This window comes from Ictidomys tridecemlineatus, chromosome 1, assembly GCF_052094955.1.
Source record: "Ictidomys tridecemlineatus isolate mIctTri1 chromosome 1, mIctTri1.hap1, whole genome shotgun sequence".
NCBI classification, from domain to species: Eukaryota; Metazoa; Chordata; class Mammalia; order Rodentia; family Sciuridae; genus Ictidomys; species Ictidomys tridecemlineatus.
In genome coordinates this window covers 31,147,168-31,169,115 of record NC_135477.1, presented here as the reverse complement: position 1 = coordinate 31,169,115, position 21,948 = coordinate 31,147,168, and the positions used below count along the sequence as shown (strand labels likewise).

Below are 21,948 nucleotides of genomic sequence, written 5' to 3'. Positions count from 1 at the left end.
TTAAAAGTTTGTTCAACACACCACTTCTATTCAACCCTGTGCTAGAAATTTCAGCCAGTACAATTACGTAAGAAAAATTAAGCTCACTAGAATTGGAAATAGTAATAAAACTAATACTAACCAGATAGCAAGGAAATGTACATAAGACATTGAAAATGAATTTAAACACAAATTCTTATCAATGATTAACAAAGTTAATAAGGATTCTAGATATAAAGTCATCAAAATAAAACTATAACAATATGTTCTTATGTCAAGAACAGCAAAATGGAAAAGGCATTAAATTGTACAATTCATATTAGCTTTCAAAATGTTAATTACTTAATTAAAAATTCTTTCAAAAAGTGTGGAAACCACTCCATTGAAAATAAAACATTATTGAAAAAAAATAAACAAAATCCAAATGAGAACATACACAATGTGCAATAACTGAAATATTCTACATATCAAGATGTCAATTCTTTCCAAGCTGATCTATCGATTTCATATTATGCCGAAAAATATCCCAGGAGAGTTTTTTGGAAAATTAACAGACTGATTCTGAAATTTGTTTGGAAATGTAAACAGCTGAGAGTAGACAAAACAAACTGGAAGGAGCAGAAGAAATTGCGAGAGTTCACCCTGCTGGATGTCAGGAACAGTTAGGGAGCTTCATAACCTAGTCTTGGCCCAGCAGTGAGTCTAGGTGCTACATGGGTGAGTTTTGTACTTCTCTCATCTTGTTCTGGCAGAGGATTGGGACCATTCTGCTAAGTTGGGAACTTCAAGAGCACTGAAGTGCAATATGGGAGAAATAATACCTTGGGAATTAAATAGTTTCTGAATTTAATGTCACAGGTCACTGCATGGGGAAGATTGGTTGGCAGGAGGTCAATGTATCTCTGGATCTCATGCAGGACAGCCTCTGTATAAGGCATACTGCTCTTGTCCTGCATGCAGGGGCTGCGGTGTCTGCCAATCACATGGTCAATCTCTTCCTGGATTTTAGCTGATAAGATACAAATGAGAAATAATGAAAAAGAGAAAAATAGTATAATTCTTAAATATTTTAGGATTATATGAAGCATTAATGAGTATCCAGGAGGTACTAGAAACATGACTTATATGCAATAAATACTTCTGTATGTAAGAAATGATCACCATGATACTATCTATATCTACTTATCAATATCTATCAAGAAATACTGTTAAACATAGATAAATACATACATACATATACTATTAGTCATATGCATTTAAGACTCTCCTATAAGCTAGGTATTAAAATATATCTACAAACTTATATAAGCCTCATATATTAGCATACATATCAAATATAATTATAAATGATAAATGTTTCAAAATATCAAGTCATCACATAACTAATTAAAGAATTATCACTTCAGAAAGAAAAACAGAAAAAATATTAATTTTATACCAAAATAACATGACATTATAAAATTAAATTCTACTAATGGATCTATATGATTACATGTCTATGCGTGAACATGTGTTTTTTTGTGTATGAGTGCATGTATGGTTTCCAGTGAAACCCTTTCCAATGTCTCATTTCTTAGAGATAGCCATTTTGAATCATTCTAGAAATCTTCTGAGTATTCCTATTCCTAAATAATTATCTATTTTCATTTCTTAATTTATCCAATTTTAGAAAATTTCTAATGATTTCCTGGTAAGGAAGATTAGGATCCATTCCTACTCCCTGTAAAATACACACTACAAATAAATGTGCACACCCACATGCCTGAAATTCTTACCCTCTCCACTGCTATATATCTTAATCACAATTTTTGATCTTATCAATATACTGTGTTTACACCATTATGACCACATAAATAATGTTTAATGTTTCATTCATTGCATATGTTTAACTTATATTTGAACAACTTATGCCAATTCCTAATTTTCTGGTTATTATCTTATATATAAATGCTTACATTGATGTTTCAAACTTCTAGAAATAATTTTCTAAACGTTTAAACTTTAGATTCTCTCTTTTATTTTCTTTATCTTTGATTACCCCTGCTTTATACTTAATGTGGACAATTGGTTGTTTCCTAGGCCTAGTGTTCAGGACACTCCCTCACTCCCTTAAACTCCCATCTTTATACATAAATTCTCTTGATTCCTGAAGCCCCTGACTGGCTCTGCCTTGATTGCGATATTTGGATGGAGCATATGCTCAGTATCTTCCTGTGAAAATGAAAAAGGAGAATAAATTTGTACCAAAGATGGATTTAAAAACATGGGTTTTTGTTGTTGTTGTTGTTGTTGTTCTTTTGTGTTAGTATGGATTTTTCTTTTGGGTGGTGTTTTTTGGTTTGGTTTGGTTTGGTTTGTCCTGGGGATTGATCCAGAGGCCCTCTACATCTGAGCCATACCTAAAGCCTTTTGGTTTTATTTTGAGACAGACTGGCTCAGGCTAGTCTTGACTTCCACTCAGCTTCCTGCTTCAACCTCCCAATAGTTGGAATATAGTCTTGTGCCACCACACCCGGCTCTTACATTTTCTATTAACACGCAAAATAATCAATGCTCTTTGGAACCCTGATGCCCTTCTGATTCATTCTTCTTAACATAAGACCTGGTATATTTCTAAAAGTTAATGTGATTTTTTTAAACTTTATTTTGATGTTCTAAAATTGATTACAGGACCCCTTAGTTTCAGTTTTTCTAAAGAGTAAACCTCTGTTCCTATGAGAGGAAAACAGTTAACTGCTCAAAGGGGATGCACAGGGTACCTGCACATAGAGGGACTCCTATTTTCTGCCTCAGTTTTCTCTAATTTGTTTGATATATGGTGCTTCTAAATGCTGAACCTTATGGATATTTTTAGGTACACAGATTGGCTTTTCCACAGTATTACAACTTCTTCTTCTGACATACAGGCTACAGTTTGAAACTCTCTGCCAAGTTGTATTCCTTTCTTCTGCCCTCTATGCTTCAGAAAATTGTTGAAGGTTTGTTGCCTGTTTCCTCTATTCCTCTTCTCACACTTTAGAAGAAGTAATTTGCATTTGTACTCTGGTGACACAGCACATTCAATAAGGAAACTTCTTTAAGAGAAATAAGGTGGAGGGCACTAGCAGTGTCTTGCCAAGTTTCTATTGTAAAATTCACCCTGCTCACCATCTGCAGTCATACCTGTGACCTCTGGGTGCTTCAGAAGGAGCATGAGTCCATATCTCAGAGTAGTGCTTGTTGTCTCTGTTCCAGCTCCAAACAGATCATTAACAGTGCTTATTAAGGCTTCAGTGGTAAATTCAGTCTGTGGATTGCCCTTTTCCTATAAATAATTCAATGCATTTATTTCACAATTAATTTATTTATAATAATTTACAATCATACGGTTATAAAATTAGGCCAACAGAGAATCAAAAGACTACAATATTATTAAAAGCTACTGTGTGATGGTAAACTACAGATAAATTGACTAAATGTCTGTTTGCACCTTGTTGCCTAAAGATTCTATTCACCATCCTTTTTGCAACTAGGAAGGACATGCATCATATTTCTTATCAATAAAATACAAGGGAAAGTCTGTTGATGCCATTTCTCTTTCCTTCTTCCTACATAATATATATATATATATATACATAAAATGATAGACCCATAGTGTAGGCCAGACAGAAATCATTTTGAGATTGCAAGATTTAATCATGAAGATAAAAGCTAGTATATTAAGTACAATGTGTGATTTCATTTTCTATTGCTATAACAGATTGCCAGAAACTGTGTGATTTACAAAGAAAAGAGATTTATTCTGTCCTGGCACCTCTCAACACTGTTTCATTGGGAAACAACTTTCAACATAAGTTTTGGAGGGGACAAACCACATGCAACACATAACATATGATGCAGGAAAATGGAAGGCACCTGAGTCTCTGATGTTTCTTGGCTATGGTACTAAACCTAGTCTAGCCCACCACAAGTCTTCCTTATATGTTAGATGACTAAATACAATTTTTAAATTTCTGGTAATTGGTTTTCCTTTATTTGTACATAAAGATGATAACAATTGATACAAGTAGGTAAATTACGGCCACATCATGGTAGATAAAATTATATAAATCAAAAACATGCAATTTTCTTCTTCTGATAAAGAATTTACTTGGAATTAGGTTTTCCCACACACTCATTAGGAACTGGAAAATATGCAAAAGATAATATGGCAGCACAGTCTAAAATAAACAAAAGAGAATGAATTGGAAAGAGAATATATTTCATATGTGAGGCAACAGATAACTTAGGAAAAAATTATAAGAATAAGCTCACCAGGAAATTCACCCTGTTCTTAAGATACAAATTGAAAAATACACCACAAACACAAAGACAGAGAGTTTAGGTATTAACTGTTCATTGAGAATTAAGGGAAAGAGTAGAGATAATGCAGATTCTGAGGATAAGAGGCTGACTCCATAGAGCTCTCATACATTGGAAATTGAGAAATAGAAAGTACTCGATAAGAACAACTAATTTTGATTTTGGACTGAGGGTATTACTTGCCACAGAGTTGACATCAACAAAGGTTAACTTTAAATATTGACTAAAGATTTGAAAATATAAAGTAACTCTAACACATGAATTATATATATAAAATATGTATTTTTATAACAAGTTCATAGGTGAGAATTTATTTAATGGGGCTTATATAAGCTCCAGATGAACTATAGGATGTTCACTAATATGTAAGCAACATTTAGAGAGACAGCTATCTCAACAGGCATATTTCCTGGATAATGTAATATTGACTTTACCTAGTTTTCTAAGATTGTCCAATCAAAATTTCAAAGAAGACTCAAATAGGAATATATTGTGCAATAGGCAGTGAAACATTTGATGTCATTAAAATAGAAGTACTGCAATTAAGGAAAATGGAAGACCAAAGGAACCCACAATAGAGTAGCAGCTCCCCAAGTATGAATTAAAACATCAGTTCTACAGAGAAAAACTGAGGTCAGAAGACTGTGGGAAATTTTCATTAAGGCAGCAGACAGATGAATCCCAAAAATATCAGGTGCTACAGTAGAAAGAGAATTAATAAAACAACAGACAGCCATACCATTCAGTGAGTGGTGGCTCAGTAGGGAAGATGAAGCTCCTTTCCCATAGATACATGAATATCTGCTACTAAGTTTAAGAAAAGCAGACATAATTGTCCAACAAAGTCACATTTGAACAGAAAATAAACTCAGATGACATGATCCTATACTTAGAAGTACCCCTCCCCAAGGCCAGGCATGGTGCTGCTGAACACCTGTAATCCCAGCAGCTCTGCAGGCTGAGGCAGGAGGGTCACCAGTTCAAAGCCAGCCTCAGCAAAAGCAAGGCACTAAGCAACTCAGTGAGACCTTATCTCTATCTGAAATACAAAATGTGGCTTAGTGGTCAACTTCCGCTAAATTCAATCCCAGATATATAGAACTAATTTTTTTAAAAAATCATGAATATAGCAAGATACAAGATCAACATACAAAAATCAATTGCTTTCCTGTATTCCAATAATGAATCTTCTGAGAAAGCATTCAGGAAAACAATTCCATTCAAAATAGCCTCAAAATGGCAACATTACTAGGAATGAATCTAACCAAGAAAGTGCAGATATCTACACTGAAAATCATAGAATACCAAAGAAAGAAATAGAAGAGAATCAAAGAAGATGGGAAAATCAAAACCCATGTGTCTGATTAGGCACAATTAATAATATTATAATGGCGATAATACCAAAATCACCTATAGATTTAATGCAATCCTGATCAAAATACAAATGATACTCTTCGCAGAAATAGGAAAATCAGCCCTAAAAATTTATACAGAGAAACCAAAGACCCAGAATATCTAAAGCAAAACTGAGGAATAAGAACAATTCTGGAAGCATCTCAATACCTGATCTCAAATTATACTACAGAGTTTTAGTAATGAAATAGCATAGTGTTGGCAAAAAAAATAACAGAATAAACAAGATGTTTTGCCTCACTTTGTGTCCAGGGATGTGGAATCAGGAAACACAGATTGAACCTCTGAAACAATGAGCCAAAATAAATGTTTCCTCTTCTGTGTTGTTCTTGTCAGATCTGGGGTCACAACAAAGAAAAAGTTGACTAAAAGAAAAAAAATGGTATTGGAATTGGGGCCACTGCTGTGTCTAACCTTTCCATGTGGTTAATAAATCTTTGGGATTCATTTGATGGAGGAGGAATTTTGAAGTTTAGAGATGCAAGCTGCAAAAGCGTTAGAATGTTGTAAGTGGAGCTTAAAGAGTGATTCTGGTGAGCACTCAGAAAACCAGAAGGCTGACATAACTGTGGACAGTTAAGACTGGGCTCACTTGGTTTCAAACAAGGGGACTCTTGGAAATTGAACTGGAGGGCATTCATGTTATGTTCCAGTATGTTCTACATTTTTCCAGTACCCTGAGGCTATCTGTGAGGCTGAATTTAATAGTCCTAAACTAATTAACCTGGCAGAAGAAATTTCAAGGCAATACAGCATTCAGCCTGTGTCATAGATCTTTCTAGTGACTTTTAGCCAACTGTACTGTGATAACCAGAGGCAGAAATAAAAGCAGAAAGATTTGAAAAATTGATGTTTGGCCATAAAAATCCAAGTAAAACTGGGATACAGAATTTGTGGTTGTTAAAAACATTACAGCTACTGAATAATATTATTTTAAAAAGAGACAATAGGAAAGATGGTTTGAGGGCCTCTCAGGAATTGGCAAGACCACATCCATTTGAGAGGAGACCATGGCAGCACCATGCTTGCATAAAGATATTTTATGGAATATCTAGAAAGATGTTTCAATGTGCAGAATGATGCAGATAGAGAGACTGCTGTATCCATGGTCACTGGAAGCTTGGCTGCTGCTCCAGATGTTGGCATATCCTGGTGTCAACCAGTAGAGATGCAACATGCCAGAATCTCTGGAACCCTAGGAAGGCAGTTCTTAGACAAGAGTTTATAAACCATGAATGAATACATTAAAAAATCTGAAATAGCCCAAATACCTAATAATGCATCTCCAAGATTTAGAAAATTTAGAACAACATAATCTCAAATATTATAGAAAGAATGAAATAATTAAGATGCAAGATGAAATTAATAAGAGAACAAAAAAGTACAAAAGATCAATGAAACAAAGACTTGGTTCTTTGAAAGGATCAAACAAGACTGATAAAACAGCCAAACTAAACAAAAGAGAGAAGATATAAATTAACAAAATTAGACATGAAAAAGGAGCTAGTTCCAGAGAATCTCTGAAATCAAGAGGATTATTTTGGACTGCCTTTAAAATTTCTATTCCAATAAATTGAAAAATCTAGATGAAATGGACAAATTTATATCCAGATGCTACCTGCAATAATTGAACCAAGACATAGAAAATTTAATCATACCAATTACAAACAAGACTGAAGCAGTACTAAAAAAATTTCCAGAAAAAAAAACAACAGAACAGATAGGTTCTCATCTGAATTCCATCGGGCCTTTAAAGAAGAACTAATGCAGCTCTTCCTCATGATTCCATGAAATAGAAAGTGTGAGTGGGAGGGGGGGTAAGTCCCACTTAATTTTATGAAATCTATATCACTGTGACCCCCCACCCCAAACAGGTAAAAACACATCATGGAAAGAAAACTAGAAACTAATAAATAAACACAAATGAATAGTAAAATATTGGCAAATCATGTTTGAAAGCACAATAAGATTATACATCTAAAAAAGAACAAATTCTAAAAATCGTACATGATGATCAAATTTGTTTCATTCCAGGGATTCAAGAATGGGTGGATCAATACCTACAAATCAGTAAACATAATCCATTACATAAGTAGAATCAAGGAATCATAATCACATGGCATTCTCAATAAATCCAGGAAAAGCCAGGGGCAAAATCTAGCACCTATTCATGTTAAAAAATGATGAAGAAAGTAAGAATAGTAAGAACTTCCCTGAATATCATAAGGGAAGTTGAAACTCAAGCCATCATATAGTGAATGGGAAAAAAAACCTGAAAACATTTTTCTCCACACTCAGGAAAAAGACAAAGATGTCCACTGTCACTTCTTCTACTTAAAAAAGTACTTGATATTTCAGTCAGAGCAATTAGGCAGGTGAAAAAAAAATAAACATGATACAAATAGGAAAGAAAGAAGTCAAATATCACTGTTTGCAAATGATATGAGTCTGTATTTGGAAAACCCAAAATAACTTCACCAGAAGATTTCCAGGGTTGTTTCAGAAAACCAGTTAAGAAGAGTGGCGGGCTATAAGATCAAAATATTAAAAATAATCAATAACTGTTACATAGAGCAATAATGAATCCACTAAAAAAACAAATCAGGACCACAGTTTCATTCATAATAGCCAAAAAAAAAAAACTCAAATCCTAAAATCTAACCGAGGAGATGAAAAATCTATGATTAAAATTACAGAACAATGAAGAAAGAAACTGAAGACGACCTAGGAGGGAAGGAAGAAGACTTCCCATGTTCTTGAATAGACAGAGTTATCTACTGAGTTATATAACCATAGAGATAACCATCTATATGGTTATCAAAATGACCTTATTACCACAGCAATCTATAGATTCAATGAAATCCCGATCAAGAAAACAATGCCATTCTTCACAGAACTGGAAGAAAAGGTCCTAAAATTCATTTGGAAAAATAAAAGACCCAGAATAGCTTAAGCAATATGGAGCAATAAGAGCAATGCCAGAGGCATCACAATACATCATCTCAAATTATATTATAGTGCTCTGGCAACAAAGACTACCTGATGCTTTCATGTAGACTAATGGGAATGAAATCATAAAGATAAACCCACATGGATACAGTGATCTAATCCTTGACAAGGGCACCAAACATATACATTGGAGAAAAGTCATATTTGTTCTGTTTTGTTTTGTTTAAAACTGGATGTCCATATGTAAATGAAGAAAACTACATTCCTCTCTCTCATCCTTCTCAAAATCAACTCAAAGTAGATCAAAGACCTAGGAATTAGATAAGAAACAGCAATTTCTGGGGGGGGGGGGAACAGAAGGGCAACACTCCAACTGATAGATATAAGCATTGGCTTCTACAATAAGACTCCTAAAAATCAAGAAATAAAATCAAAAATAAATAAATGGAAGGGCATCAAAGGAAATAAGTAAGAGTATGAAGAGACAACCAGCAAAATGGGAGAGAAAACTTTGCTAGCTATTCTTCTGGTAGAGGATTAATAAGCAGAATACACAAAGACCTCAAAAAACAACACCAAAAAAAACACAAAAATAACTTAAATAATAAGTGCACAAATGAACTATAAACACACACTTCTCAAAAGAAGAAATATGAACAGTCAACAAGTATATGAAAAAATAGTCAGCAGTGTTAGCAATTAGGGAAATTCAAAACAATGAGATTTCATCTTATTCCAATTAGCATGGCGGTCATCAAGAACACAAATTATAATTCATGCCTGAAATGATGTGGAGAAAAAAAAAACCACTTTTACACTGTTGGTGGAGTTGAAAATTAGTACAAGCACTATGTAAATAATTATGAAGGTTCCTCAAATACTAATACTGGGACCATTGTATGACCCAACTATACCAACCCTCAGTAATTATCCTGAAGTATTAAGTAAGGAAAAGAAAGTTGGGGAAATCACAAAAGATCAATGGTAAATCAGTAGAGTAGAAGAAAGGGAACAGGAAAAATGAGGAGATGAGAGGAAAGGAGAAATACTGGAAAATAATATTGGCTAAATCACATTGTTATATTGTGTGCATGCATGAATTATGTAACAACAAATCCTGAAATTGTGTACTACTACAATGCAGCAATTAAAAATATATGGAAAAAACAATAATTAGAAGGAAAAACACTTTATACTGTTGGTACGATTCTAAATCAGTACAATCACTATAAAAATTAGTCTGAAGATTCCTTAAAAAAGTAAAAATGGAACCACAAAATGACCAAGTTATACCACTCCTGGTTATTTATCCAAAAGAATTAAAGTCACATAATCTAGTAACATATGCAGAACAGTTCACAATAGCCAAATTATGAAACCCACGTAGGAATCCTTCAACAGATAGAGAGATTACAACAACATGGTATGTGACATACAGTGAAGTTTTACTTAATCTTAAAAATAAAATGTCATTTCTAAGGAAACTGATGAAACTGGAGGAGATAATTCTAAGTGTGATAAACCAGACTCAGAAACAAGGGTCATGGGTTGGGGATATGCCTCAGTTGGTAAAGTGCTTGTCTCACATGCACAATATCCCGGGTTCAATCCCCAGTGCCACAAAAAAAAAAAGAAAAAGAAAGTCAAGGGTCACATGTTTTCTCTCATATGTGGCATCTAAAGAAAAAATAACGTAAAGGGACCACATCAAAATGGAAAAACAACAAGAACAATAGAGAAGGGGAATAGGGAAGGGAGAAAAGGAAGGAAATGGGAATTTTGGGGAAAAGAACTGGCAAATTTGTTCTGTGTGCATATAGAACTATATCACAATTATTCCACTATTATGAATAATTTTAACATATTAATAAAAACCTTTAAAAAAAAGATGACCATACAGGAGTAATGACTCAAAAAGATAGTGGAGTAGGAAGTTCCAGGTATAAGTTCTTTCAGAGAAAACCCTATTGACCTAATATAAACTCTCTGAAGCAACTGTTTGGGAACTCTGGAATCTAGTTGAAAAAATAGTACCCAGGAAAATAATTGATAAAGAAAAGTTTTCATAAATCTCAGTGTTTTATGTACCAGCTACTATTCCCCATAAAGCAGAACCTACTGCAGGCAGTTGTGAGGACAGTGATCTACATTCCTGTTGCACTTCCTTGGTCTTAGAATGGGCAACAGGAATCCTGTCCTATAAAATCAGTGTTTGATGTTTTGGTTACTTGGTCTTGATCACTGAAGAACCATTACACATGCAGACCACTGGATAGTTGCCCATTCTCCTGAACACTGAGTACAAACAATGATTTCAATTTGCATTGTGTGGCTCCAATTTTATATTTTGCAGCTTGTTTATAATCATTCCCTTTTCATCTGAGATGTGAATTTTGTCTTTCCTCGGGTAGATTATGAGTATCTATAGAACAGGATCCATGTATTCCAGCTGTTTAACAATTCAATTTTAATTCTTCTATGATAATTCATGCAAAACCATAAAGGCAATATGTGCTTCAAAAGCCTGTAAAAAATGTCTTGCCTGACCACTTATCTATCACTAGTAATTACAGAATTAATCAGTGAATTGCAAAATGCTGATGCAATTAGATAAGTGAGTTGTCATTCATGTGCTACCTCTTCCATTTTAATCAGGAAGCAGTCGATGAAGTCCCGAGGATTGTTCATATCCAGGGATTCTTGATGTTCTTTTATTTTCTCCATAAAATACTGTTTCAAGTCAGTAATATTCTTAAAAAGTTTTTTATGACTTCCTGAGAAAATATTAAAGAGAACAGGAAAATTGTTGCAGACCTACAAAATAAAAATAGGTATTAACTAGAAGCCAGTAATAAAGACACATAAATATCATGCCTAGTCCATCATTGAAACTATAGCTTTAAAAACAAATGATGTCCACCTTAAAAGAGAAGGTTTTACTGTACATATATAATAATTCCCAAGCTTATAGAAAAATTTGATGGAGAGAACGATGACCAGAGGATTAGAAATAATAACCCTTTTCTATACTCAAACATCATCTTTAGAGATGAGATAAGGGTTCCACTGCAGCCTGGAATTCCGGGCAGAGCCCACCCACTCATCCCACACCTGCAGCATGGAGTTCAGGGGCAGAGCCACCCCCCCCCCAACACACACATACACAGAGCCACCCCGTACTGGAGTTCCTTATTCACCAAAGTGTGGCCCCACAGCCCAACATCAGGAAACATACAGGCTTGAGGCTGCCACCACCCCAAAGCTGGGATATTGCCACTTCTATCAAGAGACAACAATAAGGACCTGGTAAGACATCCCTGTGGCCTGGCTGCACCAGAGGTTTCTCTACTAGGGGTGCTAGCAGTTATTCTTTTGCTGAGGTAACGGGGAGACTTGCATAGGGTTGCCTACTCTTGTTTCTCCTACTAACAGCCAACTTCCTATTTATCCTCTCACTAGTCATATAATCTAATACACTCATATTCTCACATCCTACTTCATAAACATCTCAGCCAATCCCCCAGTACCCCTTCCACCATCAGAAACAGTAAACCATTATGCAAACCCATTGACTATATGGTTGAAGATAACCAAACTCATCATTTCTGTTTATAGTGACAAAACTGTAAATGTAAAAATAGGGGCTAACTGACATATGGCTGCACGTTGGGTACATTGAGTGCTATAATATTGATCTCTCCCTTAAAAGTGAAGTACTAGTAATCTGTAGGCACACTATAACACAGTAAGGCAGAAGTTGTAATACCTCAGATCTACACTGCAAGAGAGAAGGACACATAGACATCATGAAAAAACAAGGGAGAAAAGTGCCCCAAACAAACCAAGAAACGACAACAACAGAATCCATATATAGTCAAGTAAGTGAAATGTCAGAAAAGGAGTTCAGAATATACATAATTAAAATGATTTGGGAATTTAAAAACAACCTAAGTTAGCAGATACAGGCAAGAATCAATCCCTCCAATAAAGAGATAAGAGAACAAATTCAGGATGAAGGTAGTGTGTGTGTGTGTGTGTGTGTATGTGTGTGTGTGTGTGTGTGTGTGTGTGTGTGTGTCTGGGATTGATTTTTTATCAGTTCTTTTTAGTTAAACATGACATTAGTATTCATTTTGACATACTTATAAAAGAGTGGAATAAAATTTATTCTATTCCATCCCCAGCACTTCTACTCCTCACTTCCTCCCCCACTGTTCCCTTTCCTCACTATTCTGATCTTTCTACTGTTTACGTATACTTTCTTTTCGATTAGTGTCTTGTATGTGTACATGACGGTGAGATTCACTGTGGTATATTTATATTGCATTTGTAGGAATGTTAGGAAGATTCATCTCATCATCTTTCACTCTCCCTTCCTTTCATTCTCTTTTGTCTACTCCACTGATCTTTCTTCTATTCTCTTTTTTATCTTCCTCTCCTTATTTTGGATTAGCCTCTGTATATCAGAGAAAACATTTATCCTTTGGTTCTGTGGGACTGGCTTATTTCACTTAGTTTGATATTCTCCAGATCCATTCATTTACCAGAAAGTGCCATAATGACATTCTTGTTTATGCTGAGTAATGTTCCACTGTGTACATACACCACATTTTCTTTAATCATGTATCTGTTGAAGGGCACCTGGGTTGTCTCCACAGATTAGCTATTGTGAATTGTGCTGTAATAAACATTGAAGTGGCTGCATCACTGTAATATGCTGATTTAAAATCCTTTGGACGTATATATTGAGGAGTGAGATAATTGGGTCAAATGGTTGTTCCATTCATAGTTTTCTGAGTAATCTCTATACTGCTTTCCAGAGTAATTGCACCAATTTCCAGTCCCATCAATGATGTGTGAATATACATTTCCCCCACATCCTCACCAACATTTATTGTTATTTGTATTCTTGATCATTGCCATTCTGCCCGCAATGAGATGAAATCTCAGTGTAGTTTAAATTTGCCTTTCTCTAAATGCTAGGGATGTTAAACATTTTTCCATATATTTGTTGACCATTCATATTTCTTTCTTTCAGAAGTGTCTGTTTAGTTCCTTTGCCCATTTGTTGACTGGGTTATTTGGTATTTTGGTGTTAATTTTTATAAGTTCTTTGTATATCCTGGATATCAATGCCCTATCTAAAGAGCAGATGGCAAAGATTTTTATTTTCTTATTTGCACTTTAGGAGTCTTGTTAATGAAGTCCGTTCCTGAACTAACATGTTGAAGTGTGAGCCAACATTTTCTTCTAGCAGGTGCATTTTCTGGTCTAATTCCTAGGTCTTTGATCCACTTTGAGTTGAGTTTTGTGCAAGGTAAGCGATAGGGATTCAATTTCATTCCACCACATATAGATTTCTAGTTTCCCTGACACCATTTGTTAAAAAGGCAATTTTTTTTCTCCAATATATGTTTTTTGAAAACTTTGTCAAATATCAGATAACTATATTTCTGCCAATTAAAGTGATGAAATTTCTAAGTGGTGATTGGAGTGCAGCCCTTGTGACTGATGAGTCCTCCACTGGGGCCTGATAACCTTAATCTTGCTCAAATGCAGTTACCAAAGTCCTTTATAAAGATTAGGCTTTGGGGGATACTGGGAAACAAACTGGCCAGAGAGCCAGTGGGCTTGCCTGCCATCTCTACATGTGGGCATTTATTTTTCTGTGTATAAAGTAAAAGACTCAGACGTATTTTCCTGATACTCTGGTCAGACTGTTGTATCTAGGCTCACTTTACCGCTTGGAACACTAGAAATTTTGACTTGTCAGAATAAAGATCATATAATTTCTCAAGAAAAGGAGGTGGGATTTTGTCTTACCTGGATCCATGGGGAACTCAGAATCTGCACATTTTCATCTAATTTCCTCATAAACTTTAGAAAATGCTGATCTTTATAATTAAAGCGATTATTGAAAATAATGGAGCAGATCACATTGCAGGGAGCACAGCCCAGGAGAAAAGTAGGATCACAGGGTGAGGCTAAAGAAGTGGAAACATTAAAAATTAATATTAAAGTATACATACAAATGTATTTCTCTTTGAAATAACAGGGAAAGTTAAATGTAGAAAAGCTAAGCAATATCTGTCTATGAATTCCTTTGATATGAAAAATATTCACCATGCTAAAAATCATTCACTTTTACCTTAAACTCAAATTGACTTTTACCTGGTAGCCAGTTTAATAATGGTTTTCCTAATGCTCCAATCAATTCCACTGCCTTTTTAAGCCATCCTAACACAAAGTGACACTTATTTTGGAAAACATTTTTAAAAATCACTTAAAAACACTTGTTTATTCAATTTCAGTGCAGAATCATATTTGTCATCAAACCTGATTACAGTTTACTTGATAAAACAGGTAAGTTTTAGGGATGGGGTTGGGCTGAGTAATTATCAAACCTGTAGATAATTAGGAATTATATAAAAAGGAAAAGAAGTTAGGGATACTGATTTTATATCACTGAAAGATTCATGTGTAAAAACTGCAGAGTTAAAGACTAATAGATAGTAACTGTATAAATTTGTATATTTGTGGGAAAAAATGGATATAAGCAGAAAACCTTCATATTTTAAGAAGAAGAAAGGCAAACATACATAAACAATTTCTCAATAAAGGTAAGAAATTTTTATTTTAAAGTAAATTCAAGGTGACACAAAGGTTAAATTTATAAATGTAATCTGTTTATTTCTTCATTAGAGAGAGCGTAAGAGAGAAACACTAAAAGAAAATTTGCCACTTTAGGAAATATAGCCCATCATCTTTAAATGCCTCAAAATTTAATCTATTTGGCAATACTGCCCCCCTGTGAACTTCTGGAACATTTCTCTGAATCATATAGCCACCAGCATAATATATTTTAGTAAATTTGAATACTGGACATCACTTTAGTCAATGCTGCAATTTTATAGGTAAAGAAATTAACATACGACAAGATTTTCATTTTGGGGGGAATCTATAAAAATGAAAGGACAATTAGGTGATCAGTACATATCATTTGTTAAGGAAAAAAGTATACAAACTCACAACTATATTTTTAGTTACAGTTTACTTGATAAAACAGGTAAGTTTTAGGGATGGGGTTGGACTGAGTAAGAGCACTTGCCTAGCACATGTGAGGCACTGCATTCGATCCTCAGCAATACATAGAAGTAAATTAAATAAAGTTATTGTGTGCATCTACAACTAAAAATATCCCAAAAAAAGGTAAATTTTAGATTTAATTAATTTACTTGATAAAAAAAATTAACCAAGGAAGCAAAAGACATCTATAATGATAATTACAAAACACTATTGAAAGTAATTGAAGATGATACCAAAAAATGAAGACACCTCCCATGCTCAGAAACTGGAAGATTAACATTGTTAAAAGGATCATGCTATCCAAATCAATTTGCAGGCTTAATTCAATTCTCATGAGATAATACCAAAGATAGTCTTCACAGAACTAGAAAAAAAATACCTAAAATCCATGCAGAAGTACAAAAAGAAAAATCTAAATAGTCAAGACAATGTTGAGCAAAGGGGAAAAGCTGGAGGCAGGAGGATTCCTGATTTCAAGCCAAACTACAGAGCCACAGTAAGCAAAAGAGCATGGTACTGGCACAGAAACAGGCAAAAAGAACAATGGGAGAGAATGGAGATCTTGGGGCGATGGGGGATGTAGTAGCGGGGAACCAAGCATCCACAGTCCACTGATTCTCAACAAAATTCCAAAACTTATGGCAGAGAAAAAAGAGCCTCTTCAATAAATGGAGCATGAAGAAGATTCCAACTTGACCCTTATTTCTAACCTGTACAAAATTCAACTCAAAATGGCTCAGAGACCTTCCTGTAAGAACTGAAACTCTAAATGAACTAGAAGAAACATAGGGGAAACACCTCAAGATGGATACAAGTTATGATTTTTTTCTATATGGCCCTAAAAGCAAAAACAGGCAAGTAGATTACTTCAAAATGAAAAGCTCATACACAACAGTCAATAGAGTGAAGAGATAGTCTACAGAATGAGAGATAATATTTGCCACTTATTTGTGTCAAAAAGGATTAAAATCTACAATACCTAAGGAACAAAAAACAACAAATCCTAAGTAATACAGTTAAAAATGGGCAAATGATCTTAATAGGCACTTCTCAAAAGAAGAAATAAAACTGAGCAATAAATATATTTTTAAATGCCATTTTAATGAACCATTAGGCAAATGTAAATCAAAACTACCATAAGGAATTATTTTGTCACAATTAGAATGGCTGTTGTCAAAACACAAAAACAAAAATAGGAAACCCAAATTACCACCACCAACAACAACAAATAACAAATTTTGGAGAGGTATGCAGAAGAAGGACACCCTATGCCTCTTGGTGGGAATGTACATTAAGACACTCATGCTAAGGAAGACGGGATGCAATTTTCTCAAAACATAAAGACATCTTCCATATGATTCAGGTGTCCTGCTTCTGATACCCAGATGAAAGAAATGAAAACAATATACAACATAGATTCCTGCAATGTTCAGGAGGATAACTATGACACTATTCATAATAATTAAGATATCATATTAAATTATGTGCTTATCCACAGAATAGTGGATAAAGATGCTCTGTTACATACACAATGTAATATTGATCATAAAGAAGAATGAAATCTTGTCATTTTAATGCAAGAGAGACAGAAGAGGTCAGAAACAGTAAAGTATTGCAAGGTCTCTCTCATGTGTGGAAGCTAAAATGAATGTGAACCTGAAGGTAAAATTGCGATTACTGCAAATGGGGAACAGTGTGCGCTGGCAGTGAGGAGGATAGAGAGATGGAGAGGATGGCTTTTAACTGTACATGCTGTACGCTTGTGTATGAGTACCATAGGGACCTCATTAATATGGACTGATTAAATGTCAGTAAAAAATACAATAGGATAATTTAGAAATAAACAAATGAAAAACTGATGCATAGAGCATTGGGTAAAAGCAAAGCTTTGGAGTTATCTTCTCCTCCACCAGGCTCTGTAAATATTCTAGGGTTCTAAGCTTTCATAATAAACGTTTACATTATCTATGGAGTAAGAGGGTAATTAGGGAAGCCAGGGAGTTTCTAGGTGTGTGTCATTCATTGGTAATGTCTGATTCTTAGTCTTTCCTTTTTTTTTTTTTTTTTGTTAATTTGGAAGACAAGTTTAAAAACAGAGCAATCTGGACGCAAGATGAAAATCAAAGACACTGAAAAAAACATCTTGGGTCAGTAGAGATAAGTGATTCCCATAAGAATATTTGACACTTTCCAGGAGATATGCAAATCAATGAAAAACCATAGATTAGTATAGTTACTAGGTATGTCCTGGGAAGAAACCCTGAGAGAAGACAGATAACAAAAGTGACTGGACAACCACAGTCCAATTAAGTGAAAGTACACATCACTTGCTTCAGCTCTACAGAGTCTAAGGTGGATATTTCCATGGTGTCCAATAGACAATGGTGAAGGCCATGGAGTGGGAAACTCACAAATGTGCCACGGGGAAACCCTGCTCTTTAACTCTTGAAGAAAAAGGAACTCTACACCTTGTGTCTTCATGATGCAATGATTTGAAAACAGAAATAAAACTTGTCAGCATAGGATTATATTATCTTTTATATTATCTTTTACCATGCATACCCGGTCATGCCTGTGATTGGGCAGCACAGATACACAAACTCTGGCTCTCTGCTTCGAATCATACCTCCTCCATATAAGGACTAAAAGGACCCATAACTAAAGATCTGGCTGTTGCTGAAATGCATTCACTAGACACAGAAAAGAGCAGTCTATTAAGGACGATGATATAATGAATCACTCACACTTGGTTTTCCTCAACTCCTCCATAAGGCAGCGGGCTTCCTCTTGAACTCGGTCCTCAATGCTCCTCTTCCCCATCCCAAAATTCCGCAGAGTCATGATTGAGAAGCGCCTCATCACTTTCCATCTGCTTCCAGTAGAGAAAATGATTCCTAAATGAAGGAGAGCAGAATCTAGGAGGATATCCCAGCCAACGTACAGAAAGTTGATAAGTGAGCCACAGAGGTGGTTAAGCTCAATCTGACTTTCTATTTTTCATTCTTCTCCTCCCCATGACCATTGCACAGCCACCTCACATGCATGCCCACTTACCAAGTCCTTTAGTAACTCTATCACCCACAGGGAAACTGCCTCTTCCAGAAAATACTTCCCCATGATCAATTAGGGCTTCCTTCACAGCTTCATATCCATGCAACACCACAGTGGGTCTCAAACCCAAATACACAGTGAACACAGGGCCATAGACTTTTGACAACTAGAAATAGGAAAGAAAATGCAAACATTAGCTGAAGAAGATCAGCATTTGAACTATATGTTTGGAATGTTTCAGACTGTTACAGATTATTCTTATATTTGTTTTACTTTATTGTGCCATATTTGTTATACTTTATTGTGCCACAAGAATCTTCAAATATTTCTGATATTTGCTCACAAAAAATATTTTTGCTCACAAATGTGATGTCAACTATGGCTGTCATTATGGATGGTCTATGATCTGCCATGCCTGACTCAGACAATTGATATCTACACTATAATTAATCTTCACATCAACGCATTTAGGGAAATTGTATGTCCTATTTTACATGAAAGGAAATGAAGTCAGACATTTGCAGTGCACCATAACTAATAAACTTAAGACTCAAATTTGAATCTTTACTTGTTCAATTTCTGAAGTTTGAACAATTCGTCAGTCACCATTGCTTATCCACTTTGGCACCAAAATGCAGCTGATTTCTTCTGGGTCATTAGCAGTGCTTGTATTATAGAGATTTTGATTGAGTAAGCCCATGATAACTATGTATTGGAAGTCTATATTTTTAAAAGTGCCCCCAGATGATCTTAACACTCACAGGTTGAGGCCACAGGTATCACTAACACAGCAAGAGCATGAGTACCAGGGAGGCAGCATCAGGCCATCCAGCATAGCAATTTCTCTCACCCAGCAGCAATTCGTAAAGTACAGACTGCAGCTTTGTGCAAAATGCACAAGGATTCTGTTGCCATCCAGTGGACCAAGATTGCTTAATTCATTCCTTCTTTCCCTTATGCTATTTCTCAACCCATGGTTTTCTTTTTATTAATGGCCTTATTGGGGTACCATTGAAAAATAAAAGGTATGTATATTTAGAGTGTAAAATGTGGTATTTTGATTTATATAGACCTTGCAAATTGATTACCACAGCCAAGTTAATTAATTTATGCATCGCCTAAGTGTTAACATTTTCATATGTGTGTGATGAAAACACATTAGTAAACTTCAGGTGTAAAATGCATTATTATTTACTATAGTCACGACTATGTGAATAAGCCTTAGGTCTCCAGTGCTTATTCACATAGTAACTGAAGGTTTGTGAAGCCAGATTTAGATAGGCAGTCAGTTTAAACAGGTCAGATCAAGGAGACCAATTTGAGTGAGTCCAGGAGATTGGAGACTGTCCCCTGAGAGACTGAAATGCCTTCAGAGTCTTTCCAACACCCTGTCAAAGATAACCTGCCTCTGCTCCAATCTGTTGCTAGGGTAACCTCTCCCAAGAACTTCCACTCCCTATAGGGAGTCATAGAGTTGTTAATTAATGTGTCCTGGGCTGCTCTAGCCAGTCCTTCCCTGTACTTCTCACCTTTTGGCCATCCCACTGAGCATCTCCCCAGCCTAGTCACATACACAAGAAGGAGAGATAAGGGGAAGAGAGCCAGAGAACAAAGGAAGCCCAGGACATATAAAAAGGCAAAACACCCCTCACTTCTTGGGAGACCAGGATACCAACTATGGCCCCCTTCTCCCTCGCAGAAGAAGTCTATGTTACTTACTTCTTTTTAAATAAACCCTGCTTTATGTGCTTGCCTCTAATGTTATACTTCAACATATGGGGGAGCAGAACTGGTCACCGGCAGTATCATTTGTACCCTTGAACAAACATATCGCCTTTTCTGTCACATCCCAGCCCCCAATAACCACTTCTACTCTTACTCTGAGTTTGAGGTGTATGCTTTGTTTTCTAAGACTCCACATGTAAGTGAAATCATGTAGTGAAGGTCTTTCTGTGTGGCTACTTCCTTCCTCATAAAGTTCTCCAGGTTCATTCCATGTTGGGGTAAGTAGCACCACTTCCGCTACAGGAATTTACAATTTGTCAGCACTCCTCAGTGGATCCTACCCTACGCTGGAAGAACAGACGCTGAGAGCTACTACCACAAATGAGCCCCTAGCCACATTGTCTGGCAGTTGGATAAGTGAGGAATGCAAAGATGTTTGAGTTAACAATGCCCAAACCTTGACTCTGATGCCCTTGTCCAGTATCCAGTGAGAGCAACTGTACCAAAGTCACTCATGTGAAGTTGGGGTGACACAAAATACCATGCAGACACGGAATACCTTTTTATAAGCTTGAGGATGGCTTACCCAGATCCTGGCCTCAGGGTCCCACAGAGGGGCAAGAGAAAGTCACGAGAGGTTGAAGAGAGAGAGAGAGAGAGAGAGAGAGAGAGAGAGAGAGAGAAAGCGCTATTCTGGAGCTGGCTTTTCTTGGGGGAACACTGTTTCTTAGAACATTCTATCCAAAAAAGGGTAAGGGGTAGGATTACAAAGGAATAGGTAAGTGTAACTCAACCCCACCCACTGGGTAATACCTACTCCTAGGGCCAGGCCTCATTATCTGAACAGACATAAAGCTCAAGTTATTGCAGGAAGCAATAATTGTTTGGTATCTCTTACTCAGGACTTAAGGGCATGTATTTCCAGAGTAGCTCCTGACAAAGCAAAAAATAAATATAAAAAATAAAAATCCATCCCTACCAACAATTTAGACCCTCAGTGGAAAAAGGTCCTTTACTTCTCATTAATATTTTTCCTTTTTTTTCCCTCCATGTTCACCCCATTTAAAATATATTGTTTGTTTTATGTTTTAAAATTCAAGAACTCAAAAAAACTTAATAACCCAATCGGCAAATGAGCAAAAAAAACTGATTGGCTACTTCACAGAAGAAATACGAATGCTCAACAAATATATGAAAAAATGTTCAACAGCTCCAGCAATTAGAGAAATACAGATTAAAACTACACTGATATTCCATTTCTCTCCAGTCAGAATGGCAAATAATTAGAATACAAGTAACAATAAATGTTGGTGAGGATGTGGAGGAAAAGGTTCACTCTTACATTGCTGGTGTTACTACAAATTGGTGCATCCACTTTGGAAAGCAGTTTTCTTCAGAAAACCT

The 21,948-nt window shown here is 35.6% G+C and overlaps 1 protein-coding gene across 1 annotated transcript in view; it reads right to left on the bottom strand.

Moving 5' to 3' along the window:
• LOC101976849 (cytochrome P450 2C18) overlaps positions 1 to 21,948 on the bottom strand; it is a 32,929-nt gene that overhangs the window by 7,723 nt on the left and 3,258 nt on the right. The window contains exons 2-7 of the mRNA XM_005335299.4: positions 18,823 to 18,985; positions 18,513 to 18,662; positions 14,506 to 14,666; positions 11,320 to 11,496; positions 3,142 to 3,283; positions 801 to 988 (exon numbers count right to left, since the gene is read on the bottom strand). Of these exons, the coding sequence (XP_005335356.2) occupies positions 801 to 988; positions 3,142 to 3,283; positions 11,320 to 11,496; positions 14,506 to 14,666; positions 18,513 to 18,662; positions 18,823 to 18,985 (981 nt within the window). The remainder of the gene's footprint in view (positions 1 to 800; positions 989 to 3,141; positions 3,284 to 11,319; positions 11,497 to 14,505; positions 14,667 to 18,512; positions 18,663 to 18,822; positions 18,986 to 21,948) is intronic.